Genomic DNA, 26,559 nt, shown 5'->3' with positions numbered 1-26,559 from the left:
ACCCTGGGCACCTCATTTCACCTGCGAGCACTGCAAAAAAAACTCTGGAAGGTAAGATGGACAATTGTTGCTCGGAATTTTATGTTATAAAATTTGTTAACATTTTTTAAATTGTAAAAGTTTTTAATTTTAAAATGTTTTACAATTTTCAATGTTATTGAAAAAATATATCATATATGAAAAATGTTGCGAGAATCTCTTACACATTAGTCATGGGTGAAATAAATGTATTTTTGTAGGATGATACAGAGGGGAAAAGAGAGCCATGAAGTTCGCTATCCCAAGAATTTGGCGGGAACCCACTGACCACTCAAGCAACTGCTACTTCTGCATGGTGGACCCTTCCAAACGTCGGACTGGCAAGAATGCACCTGCTATCACGTATCCGGACCTTCCTTCATCCATCGCCCCGGTGCCACACTGCCATGAGCTCCCCGTACCCACTCCTCCGGAGAGAGAGCAGCCGTCTTTAGAAGAGAGCAGCAAGTCAGAGAGCGAGGAAGACGTTGTAGATCCAGATGACAATTTCAGAGGTGGAACTGAGGAGAGAAACCCATACTACCCCAACCAAAAAGACTACTCACTTCTAAATCTTTTGTAGTCATTTTTGTATTACTTTAGTATAAATACATGTTAATTTGGATTCATATGTTGTTTTTTTCTGACTTTATGTGAACGAAAAGACACAAATTCGCCCGTTTTCTCATTGGAAATAGGTAAATTTCAAAATATCACTGTCCTGGTCACAAAAGCAAAGTTTGTGGGGAATAATAGCCATTTTCTATACTTTTGAGGCATAAGCTATGGTAATGTGAAACAGTTAATCATTAAACGGTTTAAGATACTCTGTGATGTGTTACTACTTTTTTTTTAAATCTGTGATCTTGCTTGTGTGCATTTTCATTTACAAGTGCACTGTGAAATTAGAGCCTTATTGAGCAGCACAGCAGGAATGTATGATGTGATTGTGTTTTAGAATGATGTTATTTTCAGGGATGTGAAATTACTGCTGTGTGTTTCTGGTCATCTTGCCAGGACACTCTTGTAAAAGAGGCCTCGGTCTCAATGGGGTTTTTCCAGGTTAACGAATAAATAAATAAATAAATAAATAAATAAATAAATAAATAAATAATAAACTGCATTGCCTTTTACGTTTCTTGCAATTCTGTGCATGGGTAACATTTTGATTTCATTTTGCTATTGGGTTGTACAGTGGAATTTTACACACTGCTACAAATTAATACCTACCGGATTTAAAAGAATGTACTGCACGGTCCACGTGTCTGCAGTTGTCTCTTTCGGTAAGTGATATTTTCAGAATCATACTGTTCTGAATTAAAATACTTCTGTTGAAAATATAGTACTGTAGCCAACTACAGTACATCTAAATGGAAGCCTATTTATTTTGAAACACACGTCCTTTCAGCTGTGTTTGATGTTGTATCTTCTTTGTGTTTCCTGAAAAACGGACAAGGGTTGGAACAGGCCAAAATGAAATAATCAGATATGAGTCACACTCTTTTAACTGTCACCGAAGTCAAAATGTTATAGGGTCTGTGGCAATGTGCCCCGCCCCTGTGTGCATGTGTGTGTTATATGTTGCATGTAGTGTGTTAATGTTGGTGTATAGATATGGCTGCACGGGATATAAATGGGTGTGTGCAGCACGAGTTATTTAAAATGTATAATTGTATTTAGGCACGGGGATTGCACTTCACTTCACGTGCATTTAAAGTATTTAATATGTGAGCACGGGGTTGCACATAATTAGTTCACGTGCTGGTATTCAAGTGAATTATTAATTAGTAATTGAATCCCAGCACAACAGTATATATAGATGCATGTTTTACACACTCAGGGTTGTGTGTTCGGTGAGTGGAGAACGGGTGTGGAGAGGAGAAAGGAAAATAAAGTAAATAATAAGCGTTTGTACTCACTGTGTTTGTTTGTCTGATAGTCTACTGTTTGTTTAGTGTTAATCCATTTTGTTTGTCTATTTATTTTGGCCTCGAGTGCCGTGTTATGCTGTTAGGTGTCTCCTATCAAGCTTCGTAAAGCCAATGCTGTAAATTTGTCAGTTGATGGTTCCATGCTTGAGTTCAGATCTAAAATGAAAAATTTGGGTATGATTTTTGATCCTGGGTTAACCTTTGAACCGCTTGTGTTGAATACTGTCAAGGTTTCATTTTTTCACCTCAGAAATAAAGCGAGGCTTCAACCTATGCGCTCTGTATCTGCGGCTAAAAAATGGGTTCATGTGTTTGTTTTCTCTAGGATTGATTATTGTAACGCCCTGCTCGCTGGTGTCTCTAATAGCATTCTCAACAAATTTCAATATGTTCAAAATTCTGTGGCCAGAATTTTGTCTAGGTCACGCTCTAGGGATCACATTACACCTGGCTTGGAGGCCTTGCATTGGCTGCCTGTTAGGTTTCGAGTGGTTCATCCTCCTATCCTTCCTTAGTTTTCGCTAGGGGGAAGCCTTGGAGGTCGATTGGTTCGGCCTCACCTCAACGAGGGCAGTTCTCCAAGTAGTCAAGGGGAAACCCCTATCCTCTTACTAAGTCACAAGCACTTGTCTTCATTGTAGTAGTCCCTTACGCAGGCCTGGCTCCCGCCTGGTGAATTATAATTATCAGTTGTAGTGCGTAGTAGTACACACACACAAAACAACACAATACATACCGTAATACATCTGCAACATTTTTGACAAAGTGAGGATTTTAAAAAAAACTTTATTTTTTACATACTTGATTATTTTATATTTTTCAACAAAATTGTAAATCATCTTAATTCTGCTAAAGTGTTTATGGTACCCCTTTCTACAGGTGAGTTCTACGACACAAAGCCTGTTGTAAATGGAGCCTGATATTGAAAAGATTTGTGTAGGCTACCTTACAAGGCTATTATTCATAGTCCATTTAATATACAGTGTACTCCTCAATCTTTCATCCCTTGCACTATCGCAGAGGCGTTCTGAAATACAATACAATGCAATACAATTCACATTTCTATAGCGCTTATCATCACGGATCCTCAAGGATCCCAGAGTACCTTGACACACACACAATATGAACAATTAAATCATTAAATTAAAAACTAAAGTCTAATACAACATTGTATAAAAGAAAAATAACGTTTTCATTGTAAAATTTGAAAATCTAAGGTAAAAATAAAACAATTAAGAGTCTAAAACTAACATTTTATAAAATCGAAGTAAAAAAAATAAAAAGTTTAATTGGAAAAATGATGATAAAAAGCCAGTTTGTAAAACAGAACAATTAAAAACAGTCTAATAATAATAAAAATAAAAAACATAAAAAAATTGGAATGAAAAGGGCCACAAAGAAAATACAATTTGGATTGTAAAATAGGAAACTAAGATAAAGCTATTGTGTAAAAATAAGTTTTCAATCTTGATGTAAAAACAGTAAGAGTTCCAGCTTCCCTGACAGAAGGCAGCAGTGCATTCGATCATTTAGGAGCTTTAATAGAAAAGGCCCTTCGTCTCGTGTTATTTTTATTCACCCCAGGAATAACCAGCAGTCCCGCATCCTGTCATCTAAGAATGCGGTTATACGGGGTCAATGATCCCTGTAAGTAATATATTAGACCGAGATTGAAGAGTAAGGCCAGGTGTAGCTTGGTACAATCAAGAGCATGTGATTGAGGAGCAGTAATAGGGATAGGATTCCTGTAACACACACCTCTGGGGTTACTAACTGCCAGCGAGTCAACTTTTATTTGTCCCTGTTTCAGCTCAGTGCACCCCTCTTTAGATTCCCTCCCTCCCCAGTTCCTAGTTTAAATAATTTGCTAAGTGGTTTTCAATATTTGCAGATAGCCTACTTGCCCCTGACAGTCCATCTAGTATCTAGTTCTTCCCAAAAGCAGTCCCAGTTATTCATGAATCCCAGCCCTTCTTGCACACACCAGCCAGCCAGCCAGCCAAGTGTTTATGGTCCTAATTCTCCTGAACATCACAACCCTTCTACCAATTCCTGGTAGTAAACCTGACAACATACTTCAGCATCCAAACTCATTCAGCTTCCTTTATAATTATTTAAAATTCTCTTTCAATACCTCAGATTTTCTGTCCCTTATGTCCTTTGTACCAACATGTACATCATTAAAGTAATTGTAGCTAACAAAATCATGCCATCTTACCCATTTTGCACTTCCATTAGTTACACTGGTCTCAAATGTGCAGTTTTTAAAGAAAATAGGTGATAATAAACAAGTTTTTTTCATTTTAAAACAGACATTTGGTACTACACTAGGTTAAAAGCAGTTCCCTGTTTCCTTGCCTTGCCTTCTGGGAAGTCTGCTATTTCTTGCTTTACTTCCTTAGTCATTTCACCCCATTTCTATTCACATTTAATTGTTGAGAATTGTAAATCTTACAATTTTAATGTGTGGAATTTTGCATTGTAAATATTACTGTCATTTTAGATTTCACAATGTTATAATTTGCACTGCTGCTTTGCTTTGGATCATCACATCAGCTGCAAAGCTTAGGTGCAGACAGAAGTAAGACATCACTTAAAGCTTGATCTCTATTAAAATTACATCATCCCCACCTGCAGGGGCAGTGTATACATTTGAGGAGGTCAAACCTTCAGTCCAAGCACGTTCAGTGCTTACACATTCCTACAGAACAATGTGTGCAATTATTAAAACAAACAAACAAACAAAAAAAAACATGATGAAATATATACTATCATCACTCTTGGACCCAGTTGATTCAATGAGTTTTGCAGGTGTGAATGCTCAGTAATGGCTCAGTTGATTCAATGAGTTTTGCAGGTGTGAATGCTCAGTAATGACTCAGTTGATTCAATGAGTTTTGCAGGTGTGAATGCTCAGTAATGACTCAGTTGATTCAATGAGGTGTGAATGCTCAGTAATGACCCAGTTGATTCAATGAGTTTTGCAGGTGTGAATGCTCAGTAATGACCCAGTTGATTCAATGAGTTTTGCAGGTGTGAATGCTCAGTAATGACTCAGTTGATTCAATGAGTTTTGCAGGTGTGAATGCTCAGTAATGACCCAGTTGATTCAATGAGTTTTGCAGGTGTGAATGCTCAGTAATGACTCAGTTGATTCAATGAGTTTTGCAGGTGTGAATGCTCAGTAATGACTCAGTTGATTCAATGAGTTTTGCAGGTGTGAATGCTCAGTAAAGACCCAGTTGATTCAATGAGTTTTGCAGGCATGAATGCTCAATAATTCTGTTAGAAAGCCAGGCTTACCCTTACCTGGACACTATGTATATGTGAGCAAGAAATGGAAAATTGGATTGCTGCCAATCACTGTGCTGAACTCTAAAATTGTGATTGACTATATAAAAAAGAATGACAATAAAGTGTCTTAATGAATTATTAGTGCTTTAGAATGTAAAGCCTATAATTACCCAAAGCCTGCAAAGGATCGGTGCCATGAAGGAGGGCATGTAATGGAGACATTCGCATTTTGTGGATAGGCAGCTTATCACAATGTGACCTTATGCTACCACCTTTTAAAAATCAGCTTGGTTCCAAACAGAGACAAGTAAAAAATATTGCAGATTTGGACAAAAAACACTATTTGATTTTTCAGAAATATACGTTGATAGATGAAATGGTAGTTATATTAGTCCAGAGAGGATAGACAAGGAGAAGGAGATGTGATCCCTTTTATTGGACTGTTGTGGGGTGCCCCCACCCCTGTGTGTATTTTGTGTTTTATACTGTATGTGGTGTGTTTCATGTTGTCTGTTATATGTGGATATAGTGGTGCACAGAATATAAATTGGGCTATGTAGCACGAGTGTTGTAATATGTATTTACGCACAGGGACTGCACAATCACTTCACATGCAGATAAAATGTTTATTCGTATGTGAGCACAGGGAGTACACAAATGAGTTCAGGTGCTGGGATTCAAGTGAATAATTAATTAGTACTTGAATCCTGGCACAACTGTGTATACAGGTACACGTTTCACTCACTCGGGGTTGTGTGTTCAGGAGTGGAGAACGGGAGAGAGAAGGAGAAAATAATTAAACAATAAATAAATGCTAAGCGTGCTGGAAGACCAGCACGATACTTGTTTGTTTAGTGTTTGTCCACCGTTTGTTTGTCTGTCTATTTGTTCTGGCCCTTGTGCCCTTTTGTTTTGTGTTTTGTTAAGTCTGTGTGTTTGTTTCACCGTCCGTTTATTCTTTAATAAATACTGAGAGCAGCCATTGCGACACAGCTTCACCCTGTATTCACTCGGTGTGTTTCTGTTCTGGGTCTGACATCACCACTACAGCCATCTTTGTAACATGGACTAACTAAACAAAAATGAATCAATGAATCAATCTTTCAAAAATCCTTTCCTGCTTTCACCTGAAGAAGAGACCTTTGAGGTCTTGAAAGCTTGTGATTATTTTTTTGTTTAGTTAGTGTAATAAGAGGCATATAAAACTTTTGGTACTACACAAGGTTAAATATATAAAACCTAAGTTAGATTTTTGCCAAAATGTAAATGTTGCATTTTAGAGGGGGCAATTTCCCACCTCATAGGCACCCATTCATTAACAGTGATGTCTACTGACTTTATTTACTCCATTCCACAAGTACTCCTCTGCACGTAGAGCTGCAGTTATTGCTCTCTGCTGCGGATACCTTCTGAAAGAAGACAAAAAAAGATGAGTTACAGCAGATGAAACAGTCAGAGAAAATAGGCAGAATTATTTTATCGAACTTGTGGTATAATACCAACAGCTTTAGTAGCAACTTATTTTCAAACTAACTGTGTTAATTAAATCAATCTGTTAATGCTTTGAAATTGAGTCGATGAGGAAGTTATGAATGCATTTCTCATTAAAAAGCTTAATTGTCGCAGGTCACGTACATCACTTCCTGTCTCAACGACTAAATAAGGGGAACTCATTAATAAAAATGCATGTTAACGAGATCAAGAAAAATGAATGGAAGCATAATTTGCTGTTATGGAAACTACTAGCATACAGCAAGATGGCTCTCCCACCAGCAAGCAGCAGCCAAATGGAAATAAAAAATAATGGGAATATTTATTTTGTGTATAATGTGTAAAGTTAATTTAAAATTGTGCATTTTGTCTTGCAGAATGTGCATTTATTTAGATAACTTAACATATAAAATGCTGATTTACGATTATCTGGCACGTGGGTAAAAATCGGACGGCACAGATTAAAAAAAAACTTTACTTATTTATTTTTTTGGATGCCATCTGTGTATGTTGGTTGAAATTTGTTTTTTTATAAGAACAAAAGAACATAAGAAAGGTTACAAATAAGAACATAAGAAAGTTTACAAACAAGAGGAGGCCATTGAGCCCATCTTGCTCGTTTGGTTGTTAGTAGCTTATTGATCCCAGAATCTCATCAAGCAGCCCAGGGTGTCAGCTTCAGCAACATTACTGGAGAATTGGTTCCAGACCCTCACAATTCTCTGTGTAAAAAAGTGCCTCCTATTTTCTGTTCTGAATGCCCCTTTATCTAATCTCCATTTGTGACCCCTGATCCTTGTTTCTTTTTTCAGGTCAAAAAAGTCCCCTGGGTCGACATTGTCTATACCTTTTAGGATTTTGAATGCTTGAATCAGATCACCGTGTAGTCTTCATTGTTCAAGACTGAACAGATTCAATTATTTTAGTCTGTTTGCATACAACATGTCTTTTAAACCCAGGATAATTCTGGTTTCTCTTCTTTGCACTCTTTCTAGAGCAGCAATATCCTTTTTGTAACAAGGTGACCAGAACTGAACACAATATTCTAGGTGAGGTCTTACTAATGCATTGTAAAGTTTTAACATTACTTCCCTTGATTTAAATTCAACACTTTTCACTGTATATCCGAGCATTTTGTTGGCCTTTTCTTTGTTGCAGTGGGGTCCCAAATAGACAATTGAGCGCTGTGTTAAGACGCGCTGAAATCAGGTTTATTTAGTGGTGCAATCAGGAACATTAACAATTGAACACAGTATAAAAAGCAAAGTAGTCCTAAGTAACAACTGCGTGTGTTTGGACTGACACAGAAAGAGGAAATCAAAGAAAGAAGAGTAAAATAAAAGAATGACTAGGATGAGTGAGGGGTATTTTTCTCTGCTGTACTCCATCGGTAAATTATTGTAGTTCACATTTAGAGGATACCACAGTGATAAATAATTTGCTTTATTTATGTATTCATTTAAGATTGAGTAGTTTGGTATGTAACTATTCTCAAACCACTATTTCCAACATCCTTACATTTACAGTTTGGAGGTACTGTAGAGCTATAACTACGTTACTACAAAAACAAATCCATAATTTAAAAAAAAATGATTTAAATAAAAAAATCTGATTTAAATCAAATAATTACGATTTTTTTTCTTTTTTTTTCTTTAATTAAAAAATTGACCTTTTGAAAATCCTTCCCAATGGACCTTGTAGAATTGGGGTATTATAATGTGCTAATGTCCTAGAGTGGAGACACACACTTCCCAGAGTGTCTAACCACTGCACTGCAGAGCCAGGCTGGTTCACAAGAACAGCGTCAGAGCTCGTCTCACCTGTAGGGTTCAGAATCATCACAGCAGATGCAAAGCATGTTGGGAGTTCTGGTTTGATTGCTGTGACTCTGGGAATAGCAGTGGATTCATTACGTTGTTTTATGTTATTAGAATTGTTATTGTGTATTAACTGTTATTGGTTATGATGGATGATGCTTGAAAAGTTGTTTTGAAAAACTTGAATATTTTGGGTGATCCTGATCATGTTTGTTGCCCTGAACAGGTGAAGCCAAAACTTCTGTAACAGTTTTTGAAGACATCAAAAGGAATTTGCAGAGTTCTTGGGATGTTCTCACTCAGGTTCGTCCAGACAGAATATATTCTCAGGTTACAGTTTAACTAACCAGCATATTACAGTTTTTGACTGGTGTTATCTGAAACCCATCACTATCTCTTACCAGCTTATAGTGGTCTTTACACAATAGATAGATAAACTGAAAGAAACCACATGGATATTTCAATTTTGGTTGTTTGTGATGCCAGTATTCATGTCTCACCGTTATGATTTCCATTGGAACTGTAGAAGATGTAAGTTCTGAGCTGTCCTTCTGTTTGTAGATGCGTCCAAACCATTTCCTATACTCCATTCTCACCTGGTGATAATGAAAAAAGAATCAACAATATGCCAGCGTGACGTTCAGTCCCCAGGCTGGGGAACATGGGTTTCTACAACATTGACTGAAAAGACTGATATTGTATTGACTGTGGTACCAGTATTATCAGTCACTCTGCAGAAACCCATTCAGCGTGCTTCCTGTCTTGGCAGTCATCATTGCACAAACCATTTTTGGGGATATAATGAAAAACAAATTACACTCAGTAATTAATAGATAGTTTGTGGAGTACAACAGACCTATGAAATGGGATGGGATGGAATGACTATTCAGGTGGGGTAAAATTGCTCACAGATACCTCACTTCCAATGCATTTATTCATCAGTCCCAGTAATAGCAGAGCAGTATATAATGGTCATTGCAACTTGCAGGACCAGTGATCCAACTCAAGGATATCCCTGCAAAATACTGGATAGTAGCATGGCATAGGTAGATGCAGACAATGGCTTCTTACCTGCTGGTTTAGCACACAGTGCACCAGGAAAATAAAGGGACCCTGCAGTGAGTTAATAATGACAAACGCAAATCTGAAGAACTCCAATCCTTGAAAGAATCCCAGGATCCAACTACAGCCCATGATGAAGCAATGCGCAATGGCTTTGAAAGTCAGCAGTCTAAAGAAACACAAATCCACAGAATTAGTTTTTTTTATAATACAGATTGTTTTAACTTTCAACCAAGCTGAGACTCCTGTTTATATGGATGTATAATACTAACCAAAGCTTTAAAAACCTTTACTGATAATATCAATGCAAATGACTAGAACATTTGTTACTGCCCCTTTAAAAGTGTGCTTACCATGGCACACTAGCATTATCCCTGGTCCCCTGATGTTGTACTGTAGATCTTTTAGTTAGCTTGGGGTTTTCAAGATAGATTTTCCAAGGAAGCGCTAAAGATTCCTGGTACTTCCTGCACCATAGGTCACATAGTACAGTAGTATGCAGTTCTAGTGAATGTGATAGTGTGTGTGGATGATTTACAGATGGACACAGGAGTCAGACAGGTTTCTTTGACAACGCCACAGGCGCACATGATTTATTTAAACACAAGGGGGCACCCTTGTGTTGGGGAGTCCTATACCGACAATGGTAAGTATGCTTCGTTGGTACAAGTCTGTTTAGGCACCCGCTGGTGCTGCAAAATAATAATACGAACAAAAAGCAAAAGAGAAAATAAGCACTATGAACAAAACTGCAAACAATAGTGCTGCTGTATGCAGCGTCTTGCAGTCTCCGCTAACCGATGAGGCTCAAGTGTCACGGATGCTGTCCTTTCCCCTCACTATCACTAGTGGGGTTGCCTAGCTCCCCGGAGCTAAACTATACTCAATGTGTCAATGTGGGTATGTCTCTCCAGCTAAAACAGGTGCCTTATTCCACCCTTTCTGTTGTCTGTGTCTCCTTCTTGGTACGTTGTCAGCTCCTGGCTGTTTAACATTAGAACCGCCACGGCAGTCAGTTTGACGGTTTGAGGTTTTCAAATTTAAATTACTCTGCGTGTACTCCGTGCACTACACATTGTTGAGTATTGCTGGGGATATTTATTTGGTCCTGGAATTATAAAATAAAAAGAAACCCTTTTCCAACTGGATTACAAATCTGTTAATTACGCAGCGCATCACTCCTGCACCTGTACACTGCAAACCACTTTGCCACAGGAAGATATAATCCTGCCCTCCATTTACAATACATGTTTTTATTTTGAATATAACCTACAATATTCTATTTTTTTATATACAAGCATGTTGTTATCTCTGCTGGACCTGGCAGCCATCAATTCATTCGTTTTGTACAAGGAATGCACTGGGGAGAATATCAGTAGATTTCATCTTGAAGCTAGCCACAGCGCTTCAGCAGAAACATTTCAATCAAAAAACTGTAAAGCTGCAGCAGCTCAACCTGGATTCTGTGCTGCACCGAATGAAACACGCAAGAGAAAACATATGTTACTTTCATTTTAAATTAAATAATAATTTCAATTTCGTACGTACATATACTTGTTTACACCTGTTTACACACTAGTTTCTTTTGAAATGTTTATTTACAGTTTTTCATTTTTTGAAGTAATATTTTATATGTGGCAAGTTAGAAAATAAACTTTTATGTTTAATTGTTCATTTAAATACAGCGTTTCGGCTGTGCAGATGTTTGATATGATGTGCTTGAATAAAACTTTCGAGTTGTATCCGATAGATTGTCTTTCATTTTAATATCGATTTTGTTTAAAATGTAACTGTCTGTGGCAGTGTGCCCCGCCATTTTGTGTGTTATGTGTTATATTTTGCATGTGGTGTGTTAATGTTGGTGTATAGATATTGGCGCATGGGATATAAATGGGTCTGTGTAGCACAAGTGTTTTAAAATGTATGATTGTATTTAGGCACGGGGATTGCACAATCACTTCTCGTGCAGATAAAATGTGTTTTCAACCCACACCCCCACAGTACAGAAGATCATTAACATTAATTAGAAGGCAATTCATACGATGCTTACTCCCTGTTTTTGTATACTTTTGTATTCATATTTGTCTTTCAGTCTTGACATTTGTATCTCTAATTTGGTCTTTTTGTACATTTTAAGGTTTTTGTTTCTATGAAAAAGAAATGGTTCAATATTAAAGATGTATCAGAGAACAGAATTCAGCAGCGTACTTCAGAAGTAGACAGAGATACTCACCTGGTGTCTTTCACTTTGGACACATCCGCGTTGAGGCCACACATTTGCGATCTTAAAGTCCAGAGAATTGCAATGAAGAGAATGGTGTTTACCTGCGGGGCAAAGATGCGTACAGTTTAAATCTCTGCAACACCTGTTCATTTTACAAAACTAGAACAAGCAATTATAATAACAGAATTCAAGGGGTCTATTGAGTTCAAGTTGTCTATTCAGATGTACTGTGAATACCACCATTGTTTAAATATTAAATAAGGATACATGGAGTCTTGAGAGAAGCTTTCAACACTGGATGAGCACGATGGTGCACAGGGGCAGGGCTCAGGGACGGGTGCTCATTTTCTTCTTGGCTCAAGTTTGTTGTTTATTTTTTCAGTGTTAAATAGTGGAGGCGGGCGTCCATACCGTATGCCACTCTTTGTCTGTCCAGTTGTGATTAAAGTTGCTCTTTGACACAGGGTTATAGAGTGCATCATAATCTGTGGGTATGTGGAGGCTGTCTGTCACACTTGAGATTGTGCATACATCATGAACATGGCATGGATATCTACTTACAGCGATTGTGAAACAAACAGGACCAAGAAAACTCCAGACAAATCCTCTGTCATGACTCAGCCAGCAACTGAGGAGCACAATAACAGTAACAATTACACCTACACTACCTTCCTTTGTAAAGGTTTATTTTTGCACTTTAAACCATAGGTTTCCTATCATTATACTATGCATTTACTATAGTTTGCCCTAGTATTTTAATATGCTTTGCCATGCTTTCACTGTGCTTTATTACACTGCTGTGCTTTTATAAGGGTTAGTTGCCATCAACAGGAACTGGGGCACAGTTTATACAAGAAAATACAAGCATACTACAAACAAAAAACAATCATGTCAGAGAATAAAAAGCTATAACATCTGCGGCTGGTTTCACAGACCCTGATTAGCACTCATCTTGGATGACCTACTGTATTGTTATTTTAGGTCAGGTAGTCCACAATCAGTACTAATTGGGGTCTGTGTAACCAGCCGTTAGATTGTTTGCTAGCTTGTAAGTTAATAGACACCACTTCTCTGTATAGTCTCTGTATATTCAACACACACATTTTGAACAATGCTAAACCCATTTGTAAACGTTAAGAGTGAACTAAGAGAGTTGTAAGAATCGTATGCTAATGATGGGGTTTAGACAATATAATGTTTGGTTATTACATTATCACACAGCACCTGTTAAAGATAAAGAGGTTGAATTAATACTCACAATTTGTTGGTCCCATACCCCCCTGGAAAAACTCCAGCAGACACAGCCACGATGAGAGCAGGAGAGCCGTACCCAGCCAGCAGCATGTACCTCCTTCGCAGCCCCTGCCTGCTGCTGTACTTCACCACCTTCAGGTTTCTCACCAGCAGGTAGAGCTGCACTCCCTCCAGGCACATCCAGGCAAAACTGGCTGTGAAGAGGTAGTGCAGGAGCCCAGCTATGACTGCACACAGCACCTGAGAAAGGACAGGCAGAGGGGCAGGTCAGCTGAGGTTTAAGAGATATACAGCATCCCGCGTGGTGATACCATAGACCGCAGAAAGGCAGGAGTGACTAGCTTCAATGTGGGACAAACACAGGTGGTGAGACACGTTGGTTGATAGAAGTGAACGCATCCAGAAAAAGTCTGTCATTTTAAAACAAAACTGAGAATGTTACAGGCTGTTTCATTACAAAACAAACCATTTTAGGGCATCAGCCTGATTGCCCTTCTCTGCGTCTTCTTTTATTTATAGTGAGGTGAACTGAATAAGACACAGTATTCATGCATGGTCTAACCAAAACTTCCCTAGGCTTGGATTCTGCTATTTTGTCCATATAACTTAACATTCTGTTTGCCTTTTTGTTCTCCATACTGGTGAGATCAGACCACAACCCCGCCCGATTCACAAAGGTAACCACGTCAGGTTACCTTTCATTTGAGTGTGGTTGCAGGTTGAAAACTATGCTCCCTGTTTCTGCAAGTTTTTGTCATGTCTTACAAGTTATTCATTGTAGATGCTGATGTACTGTAACGGCAGACACTCAAGCAGGAAAACACCCCATCAGCTTTATGTGGAAAAGTAAACTAAGCTTTAACCTGTCATAGCTACAAACTATACAGTTAAAGTGTGTGCTTTTTAAAGTCTTCTATTGTACTGTTTCCCATTTGTTTTATAACCTGAAAACCCCTCTGTATCGACACAACCTCAACCCTGCACTGCAGGCAGTGACTCACCTTCTTTTCGGTTCTGGACACCCCAACTAGAAACAGGAAGTGAGCCAGGAAGAGACAGACACTCAGGTGCAGGTGAATGGTGGTGTTGGCTTTCTGGATCGAACGGCAGAATAGGAATGTAAAGATAGCCAGGCTGAGGCAGACCAGGGATGCGATCACTGCAATGTAGTTGATCACTGTCAAGGCAACATTTTCTTGCATCTGAAATAACACAATGACATTTTAATCAAAGTTTTGGAGTTTCTAAAAAAATGGCCACTTAGGAATATGTGAGGCATTCTTGGGATTTACAGGGTGCGATTCGATGGGGGAGGTGGGGGGGATTTCCCTGGCTCTGCTTTTTTTTTTATCCCTGGCTCTGCACTTTCAGTTGTCATCCCGATAAAAGATTTTGAATTAACCATGATTTCTTCTGGAAATTTTAAACATTTAAAATTATAAATGTCAACGTCATTCAGTTGCTGTAATTCAAACTGTTATTTTTTATTATCATCGGAAGTGCATACTAATACTAAAGAAAAATAAATGACAGAAAAGACAGGGCACTAAAAATCCATAGTAGCTTTTTTTAAACAGCCCCAGAGCCAAAGACTGGAACTTTTACCCGTCGAGTGACCCGCTGAGCAGAGTGGAAAAAAGGCCAAGATCAACAACAATGAACTGCAGATTAAGCTGTTAAAATACGGATGTTGTATTATGTTCCGTTCATTGTGGTTACACTCTGTTCAGTTATCAATGAGGTTACGTGCAACAATGCAAGTACTTGTCATGAGTGTGTTTTAACTTTATTTTAGTTGCTGTAACGTAGGTAGTTTTTGTTACTGCCTTTTGATACCGTACATACATGCCAACAGTCCCTATATGGTGGGGACAGTCTTGATTTCCCACGTCCCAATGCATAGGAAGAAAGTCCTGATATTTACACATACGCCTATTATATGATAATATATATGATCAGCATCCTGCTGAACAGTTCCCAAATGTTGGCAAGTATGATCATATCCATAAAAAATAACTGCATTTATCCTGCATGGTGGCAGATTTGGCAAATGTGATTCCTAAAGATTTTTTAGCAGTTGATTTGGTAAAATAAGTAACTTAGTGATTCTCTTAACTGTTTAAATTGTGTACTACAGATGTATCAAGGCTTGCCATGAGGCTTGGTTGTTTGTCTATTTTATCCCCCTGTGACAGGATGGCTTCAGTGATGACATCAGACCAGAAACACAGACTCAGGAAGTAGCGGGTGAGAGCTGAGACGCTACGGCGTTCAGCTTCTTTTATTAAATAATAAACGAAAACAAAAGATTTGAACAAACAAAACACCAAACACTAAACAAAAAGGCGCAAGGGCCAAACAAATAAACAAATGAGTATCGTGCTGGTGTAAACAAGCACGCTTAGCAGTTGTTCTTAATAGTTTTAAGCTCTCCTTGCTCACTCTCCCGTACTCTCCTCTGTCCACTCTCCCTGAGGGTAGAGAGCTGCAGGTTTATATACAATGACCATCTCCCGATTAGCAAAAATTAATCAATGAATTAACTCGGGAGATGGTCACCGTCTGCACGAGTTTAATAAGGATGCGTGACTGTCAGCTAGTTAAATAATCAGTAGATCAGTCACGCATCCTCACAAGGTTTTTAAAATCTAAAAACAGTAACAAATATGCGCCGCTTTTATCTGCACTGCAAACAATAATACAAATATATATATAGGGGCGGGACACTCCCCACTGGAAATTTTACAAATCGCACCCTGTATGTATATATATATATATATATATATATATATATATAATCTGCATATAGCTAGGTATGGCTCATATGGCCTGAGGTGAAGGTGTAAGGATATTCATGGTTTAATGACTGCAATTTGGTAAAGTTAAAATGTTGACTCAATGGCTACAAATTCATAGGAATTCACAAAACATGGCTCAACTTGCACTTTGGCAAAGAGGCTGTGATATATGTGTCCCAATAGGCTCTATTCTCAAAACTGTAAGGATTGTTTAATGGAATATTTTTAAGGACTGTTTTTAGAAACATTGGCTTAAGTTAAACAGTGGTTTGAAAACAAACTAAAAAAACATTCTTTACAATTTTGTGACTAGGACGCAATGGCTTATATTTTTTAAATGTTTATGCCAGTTTTTAATTAACTTAGATTTTGAAAGGAGAAAAATGCTGTTGATTTTAAAAATCTTAAACCAAACAACTTAAATACTACCATTCAAGTATATAATATTCATAAGTTGTTTGCTTCTCAGTTCTCTTTCAAGTACGAAATATTAACCATCACCAATGGGTTATTTAAGAACCCAAGAACTGAAAAGCATTATGCCAACAAACTCTCGCGAGAGTGCATGACGCAATGTGAGTTGCCCCGACAAAAGCACATTGCAGCCATTTGCAAATTCTCTTTTTCCTTTTTCACTAAGAGTGAAAGCATCTGAGCTAAGTATTTCTTATTACTTAGTAGTATTGCCTTGTTTAACCTGTTTTGCAGTATTCTGTCTCTAACAGTGTTTTTACTACAGTCATTACTGTTGTTTAAAATATTATATTATTGCCGAGTTTTTGATCTAGTCAGCCCGACCTGGCAGTGCGCCAGCGGGAGCCTGCGACTTGCGTTCGCCCTCCCCCGGGTCTAGTTCACTATTACGGCAGATAACTCTCATCTGGACAGGGCTCTGTTCCAGGAAAAAAAAAAAAAAAAATCTATCCCCGTGAGATAGTTTTGTTGTTGTATTATTATTTTGTGTATTCAGTGTTGTTTACATTACTGTATACCCCTTCCCTTGTTTTTTTCTTACAGAAAACGGGATTCAGTTCTGTGGGCTCAAAGGACACTGTATTACGGCTGTAGTACAGAGGTTATTTTCAGGCTTGAGAATAACCTGTAACTGAGTGTTTGACTGTACAGTTAGCTAGCATGCATCTCTTCGTGAGATCTCCTGCTTTTTTGTAGGATTGCTGGCTGCTGTTGTGCATTAGCACAAGGTTAGCGTTTTCTCTTCTTGTACCTTGGTACCAGAGCTGACGCAACCTTTGAAGTATAGTACTGTTACACAGTCTCTTCACTGTACAGTTAGCTGGCGTGCATCTCTTTGTGAGATCTCCTGCTTTTGTAGGATTGCTGGCTGCTGCTGTTGTGCATTAGCATAGGTTTGCGTTTTTTCTTCTTTGTACCTCGGTACCAGAGTTGACGCAGCCTTTGACTTATTAATTCTCTATTGAGACACAGTACCGCGTTTTCATACGCTCGGTACTGACGCTACCGCGTTTGCATACGCTTCGGTACTGCATTTGCATACGCTCGGTACGGACGCTACCGCGTTTGCATACGCTTCGGTACCGCATTTGCATACGCTCGGTACGGACGCTACCACGTTTGCATACGCTTCGGTACGGACGTTACCGCATTAGCATACGCTTCGGTACCGACGGTAGGTATTTGTATTTGGTACCCAGACTGGTTCATACCAGGTCTGTTGATACCAACGGTACCTAGAACTGACATTCGGTACCAGGCTTTTATTGGTACCCAGACTAGTTTTACTAAGTCTGTTGGTACCTACTCCCTCAGTACCTAGAACAAACGCTCAGTACCAGGTTCGGTACCAAGCTAACTGTTGGGTGTACTTTACATTGGGTACCCACACTAGTTTACTAAGCCTGTTGGTACCTACACTACTATGTTTCACGGTTGTATTGACTGTGGCGCCAAGCTGCCAGTGGCTGATGGCCACGAAAGATGTGTGCGCTGCTTAGGTCAGGAACACGCAGAGCGAGCTCTGGCAGACCCTGCCTTTTGTGTGCAGTGCGCTGTTTTCAGCAAGCGATCACTACGGTCCAGGCTTATGCGCCAGTCCAGTGATGTCTCAATTACCCCGGCGCAGTTACCTCCTGCAGAGGCAGCTGGTAGTAGTAGGGGGCGCAGTTCTGGAGAGCGCTGCTCCACGGAGCGCCATTCCAGCCATTCCAGGGAGCTTAGCCAGAGGTCTCGCTCCGCTGAGCACAGTGCAAGGGCACAGGGTTTCAAAGGGGTCCAGGAAGCACAGGTGGAGGAGTCCCTCTTCTTCCTCATCCTCTTCCTCTCCTGCTTCTCCTTCCCCAAGGGGTAAGAAAAGGAGGCACAGGTCCCGATCATCGGACCGCTGGCGGTATATGTGTGAGATGTTCCAGCAACAGCAGTCAACTCTGACCCAGTTGTTGCAGGTGCGGTCTCTGCCAGTGCAGGCACCTGCTGTGGTGCAAGCACCTGTTGTGATGCGAGCGCCTGTTGCTCCACCTTCACAAGCGGCTTCTCTCTCCCCCCCCTCCGCCACCGGAACTGGCAGAGGTTGAGTTGGGGAGGGGGGGGGAATGGAGGACGCTCTCTCTGTCCTCGCTTCAGAAGGAGCTGAGGAGCGTGAGGTGTTCTTTTCAGAGGATCCAGCGTTAGACTCGCTGCCTCTGATTCCCTTGCCTGGGGAGCTCATACCCCTGATGCATCGAGCCAATGACGCACTTAGGGTGCCATGGCCGAGTGCGACAGTTGAGAGGTGCTCTGTTTATGACGAGCGTAAGGAGCTACCCTCTGAGGCCCCGCCCATCCACCCGGAGTTTTGGCAGGAACTGACCTCATCGTGGCAGCACCCAGCCACAGCCCCTGCGGTCCCTAGGTCAGGTACGACCTATAGGGTTCACGAGGGGGATAAAAGGGGTCTGGTCCAGTTTCCCCCTGTCGGGTCCACTATTCCAGCTTTGGCGCAACCAGCGAACCTTGCGCTGCTGTCCAAAGATGCGGCTTGCCCAAACAAGCAATGTCGGGTCACGGAGGTCCTTCTAAAGAAGTCTTACTCCGCTAATGCCTTTGTTGCCTGGTTGGGCAACTACAATACCTGTTTGGTGGCTTACCAGAGCCACATTTGGGGCTCCACTGCTGAGGGGGGACCCTCAATCAAAGCGGCAAGGGAAGCGACAAAGGCATTTAGTGACCTTGCCCCTAAGCCGGCACCACCGCCTAAGAAGCAGTGGTATCAGAGGCTACTGCCTCGGCCACAGTGGCAGCCTCAGGGCGGTCCACGGGGCTCTCCAGCGGTCACTGATAGGTCAAGCCGGGGACGCGGTAGGCAAAGGCGGTTCCAGAGCCATGGACCCCTGTGCCAACGACTCACTGGCTCAGGAGCTAAAGACCCTCCTGCAAAAGCAGGCTATTCGCATCTTACCACCCTCCGACATGGTCGGGGGGTTCTACTTCAAATACTTTCTGGTGCCCAAACGGGACGGCGGCCTCAGACCGATCCTCGATCTCAGACAGGTCAACCTGTATCTGAGCCGCAGGCGGTTCAAGATGTTGACCTTGCGACAGCTGTCGCAGTCCATCAGGCCGGGCGACTGGTTCACGACAGTGGACTTGCAGGACACCTACTTCCACATTCCCATAAAACCAGGGCACCAGAAGTATCTTCGGTTCGCCTTTCAAGGGAAAGGCTATGAGTTCCGTGTACTGCCGTTCGACCTATGCCTAGCGCCACGCGTTTTCACGAAATGCATGGACGCTATCCTGGCCACTCTGAGACTCAACGGTATCAGAATTCTAAACTACCTGGACGACTGGCTCATTTGTGCAGAGTCGCCAGGTCAGGAGCTGCAACACACGGAACTTGTCACCGATCACCTATCCAGACTAGGTCTGAAGGTGAATCATGCAAAAAGTCAACTGACGCCAGCTCAAGTAGCGCGCTACTTGGGTTTGAGTCTGGACGCCCGATCCATGACAGCAGTGCTGTCGGACGACAGGGTGTCAAGCATATCAGCCTGCCTAGACCTATTCCAGTTAGGCAGAGCTTTACCAGTGGTGACATTCCAGAAACTTCTGGGCCTGATGGCAGCAGCTTCTCAATCCCTTCCCCTGAACCTCCTGCATATGCGGCCCCTTCAGGCCTGGTTCAACAGGATGGTCCCTCACCCAATGCTGAACCGCAACCGTTTGGTGACAGTGTCCAGATATTGTCTCCGAACTCTCTCTTGGTGGAAACAACCGGCCCACCTACGCCTAGGCGTCAGGCTGGTAGCGGTCACAAGAAGAGAAGTCGTTACCACCGACGCCTCCAACCATGGTTGGGGTGGGGTGTGGAACGGTCGGGGTGCACAAGGGGTTTGGCGGCCTCCGTGGCTGGGCCGACACATAAATCTTCTAGAACTGCAAGCAGTGTTTCTCACTCTTCAGTTCTTTCTAGAGGAAATCAGGGGGAGACACGTGCTTGTCCGGACGGACAACATGACAGTGGTGGCTTACATCAACCACCAGGGTGGTACAAGATCACCCAGTCTCAACAAGGTGGTCAACAGGCTTCTGGTCTGGGCACACACCCATCTCCTCTCACTCCGAGCGGTACACCTACCTGGAGAGGTGAACATTACCGCAGACCTCCTCTCGAGGCAGGTTCCGGGCGGCGCAGATTGGAGACTCCATCCCGAGGTTGTCAGCCTCATATGGAAACGGTTTGGGAGAGCAGAGATCGACCTTTTTGCCTCCCAGGAGTCGACGCATTGCACCCTGTGGTTCTCCATAATGAGAGATGAAGGGTGTCTAGGGGTCGACGCATTGGCTCACCAATGGCCAGCGCGCCCACTGTATGCGTTTCCGCCGATAGCTTTGCTACCTCTGTGTCTGGAGAAGATCAGACAGGACAGAGCCACGGTCCTACTAGTAGCACCTCACTGGCCCAAGAGAGCCTGGTTTGCCTCACTGATACAGCTCCTGTGCGGACAGCCTTGGCAGTTGCCCAGTCGCCGCGACCTGCTCAGCCAGGCACAGGGTGCTCTGTGGCATCACGACCCATTGAGCCTACAGCTCTGGGTTTGGCCCCTGAGCGGCTCCATTTGAGCCGTCTGGGTTTGTCTAATAGGGTGATTGACACCCTACAGAATGCTAGGGCTGCCTCCACTCGTTCCCAGTATGGCTACAAGTGGGGCATTTTTCAGACATGGTGTCTGTCGAAGGGAGAGGATCCCACAATGTGTCCAATGGCATTGATCTTGCAGTTTTTGCAAGACCTGCTGGACGATGGGAAGAGCCCTTCTACCCTAAAAGTCTACCTGGCAGCTATTTCAGCTTGCCATGTGAAGATAGACTCAGTCTCCCCAGGAGCACATTTCCTGGCGGGACAGTTTTTGAAGGGGGCTTGGAACAACGTCCAAGGAAGGACGTTGTTCCTCACTGGCGGTTGAATGTTGTGCTGATTGCACTAACGAAACCTCCTTTTGAGCCCATGCATTCCGCAGAGCTAAAGCTTTTGTCTTTTAAGACAGCTTTTTTGGTGGCAGTCACTTCTGCTAAATGAGTAAGTGAGCTTCAGGCACTTTCCGTCACAAAAGCCTGTTTATATTTTGCGAAAGGCCGGTCACGGGTGACACTCCGGACCAACCCTGCGTTTTTGCCGAAGACTATTTCGGCTTTCCATGACAATCAGTCAGTGGAGTTGGAGGCTTTTCATCCTCCTCCTTTTCAGTCCGACAGAGACAGAATGCTCCACACGCTATGCTCTGTCAGAGCGCTGGCGTATTATGTGGAGAGGACAACAAGTTTGCGCCAGTTGGAGCAACTCTTTGTTTGCTACGGTTCTCAGTCCCAAGGTCAGGCTCTGTCTAAAGAGCACCTGTCTAGGTGGCTAACGGAGACCGTGAAGATTGCGTATCAACTTGCAAAGTTGCCCCCGCCTGAGAAGATCACTGGCCATTCCACTAGAGGGCAGGCCACTTCTTGGGCAATGTTCCAGGGTGCATCTGTCATGGACATATGCAATGCAGCGGTGTGGGCGACCCCCCACACGTTCACGAGGTTCTACATGATGAACATCGTGGATCCGCTGTGTCCTGGTTTTGGATCAAGAGTGTTGAGGGCTGCCTCGGTGGTCGTCCCCTCAACTACAGATTGATCGGTGAGTAACTTGTCACCTTGGACTGCTAGTGCTGTTAGCTCATGGAGTCTTGCGCCTGTCCTCACGACAGATTGGGTATACTTACCCATTGGTGATGGTTAATATTTCGTACTTGAAAGAGAAAGTTAGGTTATTATCATAACCCTGGTTCTCTGAAATAGAAATATTAACCATCAGTCTTCGTGGTCGCTGCGGAGCCGCGAGACTCAAAAGTAAAAAGAGAATTTGCAAATGGCTGCAATGTGCTTTTGTCGGGGCAACTCACATTGCGTCATGCACTCTCGTGAGAGCTTGTTGGCATAATGCTTTTCAGTTCTTGGGTTCTTAAAGGGGAATAACCCATTGGTGATGGTTAATATTTCTATTTCAGAGAACCAGGGTTATGATAATAACCTAACGTTTTATGTCATTTACATTGAATTTTCTTTTTTTTTTTAAATAGGAGTTAATTAAAGACAAAATGGACCAATGTCTCTTCAACTATCAGTTCAATTACTGATAAAACCTTATCATTTTGTTATCAAACCAATTTTAAATATTACAAGTAAGTACACAATTGATTACTATTGACTTTCAAGATTGTATTCCGTAGTGCAGTTGCTGTGAAAATGATTTCTGTGTAAGGTAACTGGCTACAGACTCCCAAATACAGATTACATTTGCTGCTTCTTGTGATAATGAATGGGTTTCTTCTTCTAAACACGTACCTGTTGGAATATTAATATTTATCCAAGAACTACTGTTTCATTTGTGTGATGTAAATACCTGTGATTCGTCTAGTGCCATTAATACAGCGAAGCTGGAGAGGTGGTCACAGCTGCACACAGTGTGTGTTTGGTTGGAGTGTAACATTGTGCAGCCTTCGGTGGACCAAGAGCTTTCCTTCCCTTCGTATTTCCAGTAGACACATATCACCTCCTCTTTGGTTTTCCTTAACTAGAAAAAAAACATTGCAAAACCGTTAAACCACAAACTGTGTACATTATTAACCCGCTGTGTCTACAAGGACTTCCATAAACTAAACTGTACACTTTACACTGTTTACAGTTATGGATCACACCAAATTGAAAAACAAAGAACCAACTCAAAGACGTCAAATTTACATTCAGAAATTGTGTAATTAACCTCTGTAGAAATAAAACTGCTCTCCATCTAAAATGCAACACTGAATGCTCTAAATAAATGGTTTAAGTGAAAACAAAACAACTTAATAGAGTACCAGATGGACTTAGTGGTTGGTGTTTGAGTTTAGTTCAGAGAAACTATATTCCGATGTCATTTCAGTTGCTTTTTTATATTTCCCTTACTAACGTATGGTGTTTGCCAGGCCCGTGTCGAGCAACGAGTAAAAACGAGTCCTTGTAATGAGTATTTTCCTGAGTTCAGTTAATACAGAAAGTTGATTAAATCAGTTCATGGTTTCAATACTGCCCGTGCTGACAGTCAATCTCAAGTCTAGGGGCAGAGAGCCAATCCAGGGGAGAAGGAGGAGAGGCCATCAGGTACTGCTTTCTTCCACTGTGCATTTTGTTAAAAAAGCACAGCAATAATAAAGTATCCCTCCTGTAAGGGTGCAGTGTTTTTATCTTTACAAAGGTAAGGTATTTTTTGTGTTTCTTGTGCTGTTAAACAGGGTACTTTTTCTAGGAGTGTCTTTAAATTCAAGACCTTCATTCCTTGTTTTATTTGAACTCGAATAATCTAGCAGCAGTTGAAAAACATAACCCTTTTTAGAGTCCCAGTAGACTTTGACTGGACAGGGTTTTTTTGCCAAAGATATTCAGTGTTATTTTCCCACCGTTTTGTGTGGGCTGTTTAAAAGGGCAACACATTTATTTGACCAAGCCTGTTTGTCACCAGACAGTATCACATTGCAAATGTTTCTAAACCATCTGTCTGTACATTGTAAAGGTTACAGGATTGAGCTTTAATCTTGTTTTACAATAAACCGCCATTAGCCTAACATTATCTTTTCTTTTCTGAGTTGTCTCTTCACCTGCTGTATATATAAATAATACATCAAAGAACACCTGAACCCCCCAAATAACTAATAAAGAACACCTGAACCCCCCAAATAACTAATAAATAATAACATCTTGCAGATTTGTTGTTTTCTGTGAGCACACAAGAACCTCCCCATCACAATAACACAATGGAATCCTCAAATAGCTGGTAAATTCATAATAATAGATATATCTTGCAGATTTGCATTCTGCTCTAAGTGATCTCATCACACTTCATCACACTGTGTTCATTAAGCACAACCCCATCTAAATAAACAACTGAAATCCACAAATAACTAGTCATGAAATAATAATACATTCCAGACAATCAAGAATGAAGCATTACATTAGGACTTCAAAACTATCATCTTTGTTTTAAAGACAGAAAAAAATACAAACTCATTATTGGAGAAACAGATTCCAGAAACATTCAAAATGATTTCAAACACCATAAGCAGTCATGTAAAAGCAATTAAAATTAAGATACTTACTCTTATTATTTTAAAACCTTGATTAGCTTTCATTAAGTGTTGTCCACCTACCTCATTGTGATGGAAGGTTAAATGGACTGGCTCTGAAAGTTTGTGGTGATTTCTGCCTATAGTAGCAGTGACCACTTGTGAGTTTAACTGGATAGATGATTGATTCTTGTAAAAGCTCCCATCCAAGACAGACTCCATCCCAGTGTATGAGGCAAACCCAACTGTTATCTGATCTGTGGACACAAGCAGTTTAGGATTGGGTTTTATGATTTTAAGGTTTTACCCAATATACCCCCATTCACCTGAATGGAATGTTTAAAATGTATGTCAGTAATGACACCCCCCAGTTATACCGTAAATACAGAATCAGAGCTATCAGTATCATGACTATCACCATGACGACTTGGTTTACTGTGTATGTAAATGAGGTACAGACAGACAGGTTCTTCTGTTAAAATTCTGACACCCTCAATAACTTGTGTTCCTAATAAAGCGACCAGCCAGTGTAAGTAAGCAAGTGTGACATATGGACGTCTGACAGACATGTTTTACAGCAATTGCACAGTGCTGTCTTTAGTGAGATACAAACCTTGACAAAGTAAATGCAGAACTAACAGGGAATTGCTAGAGGTATATTATTAGCCATTACCTTGCTTATTCTCTTCCATAAGTTTTCCCAACTTAATCTCCAGTGTGTTTTTATTGGCTCGTAACTGTTCCTCTGATGTGTTGTGTTTGAATGGTATAATCAGCAACTCCATATCTTGAAGGAAAAGGCAGTTTGAAGTAAGGGAATTGATAAGTGGGTTTCATATGAAAATAACATAAAGTTCATACCTGCTTGGTGGGTTTGACTGGAGCATCCTTTCCATGCCATTGCCATAATCCCATCATGCATCTTTACTTACCATATATTTTCAAAAATGTGAATGCATTTGTATGTTTGGGTACGCAGCACTTTCCATACTGTATATACCGCACCTCTGGAAAGTTTAATTGAATGTCTCCAAAAAGCACAGAGATTCCACAGGCGTGTATTTTTTATTAAATCTCCACTAAATAAGCTGCTACCTTCTGGTCAAAATATTAAGAACTTATATGAACGAGAGGAGGCCATTAGGCCCATCTAAAGTCATAGCAGCTGATTGATCTCAGAACGTCAAGACAGGTCTTGAAGTGTTTCTGCCTCAACTCCGTGACTAGGCAGCCCATTCTATACCCTCACCACTCTCTGTGTGAAGAAGTGTCTCCTTTCCTCTGTCCTAAGTCTATCTCTACTTAATTTCCAACTGTGTCCTCTGTTACTGGTTTCTGTACTGTGCTTAATTGGTTCAGGTTAACTACGTCATTCCCTTTCAAGATTTTAAATACTTCACTCCCCCTAACTCTTCTTTATTCTAGGTTAATAGATTCAGCTCTTCATAGCTCAGTCCTTTAAGCCCTGGAATTAGTCTGGTTGCTCTTCTTTGGACTCCAGGACAACAATGTCCCTTTGATCCTGCGGTGACCAGAATTGGACACAATATTCTAAGTGTGGTCTCACCAGTGCATTATACAACCTCATCATAACCTCCTTGGATTGATACTCTACAGTTGTGTCTGTATACCCAAGCATGCTGTTTGCCTTGTTGATTGCTTCCCCGCACTGTGTGGTTGCTGACAGCGATGAGTCTATTACAACACCAAGGTCTTTCTCTTGCTGTGCCTGTTCTAGTTCTATCACTCCATGTTCTAGTTCTATTGATAATGGGTAAAGGACTCCTCCTTACCTAGATTGTCTGAGCGCACATTTTTCCTTAAGAGAACATCTGAAGGCTCAGTCAACTGTAGCATTGCCCTCTCTACAGTGTCCAGGTATGCTTCAGCTGCAACAGACTTCTCATCCCTGGTCAGGTTACTCCACAAGGAAATGTCATTCAGAGCAGAGCTTAAAACACCAGCCACTTGCTGAAAGAAATGGAAGTCCATTAATCCCTTAAGGGGGCATGCAAAATTACCTTCATTGTCTGAAAACGTACAAACTGCACACTGGGAGGCAGGGGGCTTTTATGAAGA

The 26,559-nt window shown here is 41.2% G+C and overlaps 1 protein-coding gene across 2 annotated transcripts in view; it reads right to left on the bottom strand.

The window, feature by feature from the left end:
- Positions 1-2,715: 2,715 nt before the first annotated feature.
- Positions 2,716-26,559, bottom strand: part of LOC117402156 (adhesion G protein-coupled receptor E1-like) — a 70,960-nt gene continuing 47,116 nt past the window's right edge. For both annotated transcript variants that reach the window (XM_059008046.1, XM_059008045.1), the window contains 11 exons: positions 26,274-26,451; positions 25,154-25,267; positions 24,565-24,737; positions 22,785-22,955; positions 14,093-14,293; positions 13,096-13,331; positions 12,399-12,465; positions 11,847-11,938; positions 9,623-9,782; positions 9,052-9,147; positions 2,716-6,652 (listed from right to left, as the gene is read on the bottom strand). In XM_059008046.1, the coding sequence (XP_058864029.1) occupies positions 6,581-6,652; positions 9,052-9,147; positions 9,623-9,782; positions 11,847-11,938; positions 12,399-12,465; positions 13,096-13,331; positions 14,093-14,293; positions 22,785-22,955; positions 24,565-24,737; positions 25,154-25,267; positions 26,274-26,451 (1,560 nt within the window). In that variant the 3' untranslated portion in view covers positions 2,716-6,580. The remainder of the gene's footprint in view (positions 6,653-9,051; positions 9,148-9,622; positions 9,783-11,846; positions 11,939-12,398; positions 12,466-13,095; positions 13,332-14,092; positions 14,294-22,784; positions 22,956-24,564; positions 24,738-25,153; positions 25,268-26,273; positions 26,452-26,559) is intronic.

The sequence above is a fragment of the Acipenser ruthenus genome, chromosome 36 (assembly GCF_902713425.1).
Source record: "Acipenser ruthenus chromosome 36, fAciRut3.2 maternal haplotype, whole genome shotgun sequence".
NCBI classification, from domain to species: domain Eukaryota; kingdom Metazoa; phylum Chordata; class Actinopteri; order Acipenseriformes; family Acipenseridae; genus Acipenser; species Acipenser ruthenus.
Note: the sequence above shows the minus strand (reverse complement) of the source record. Positions and strands in the feature narration are given on the sequence as shown.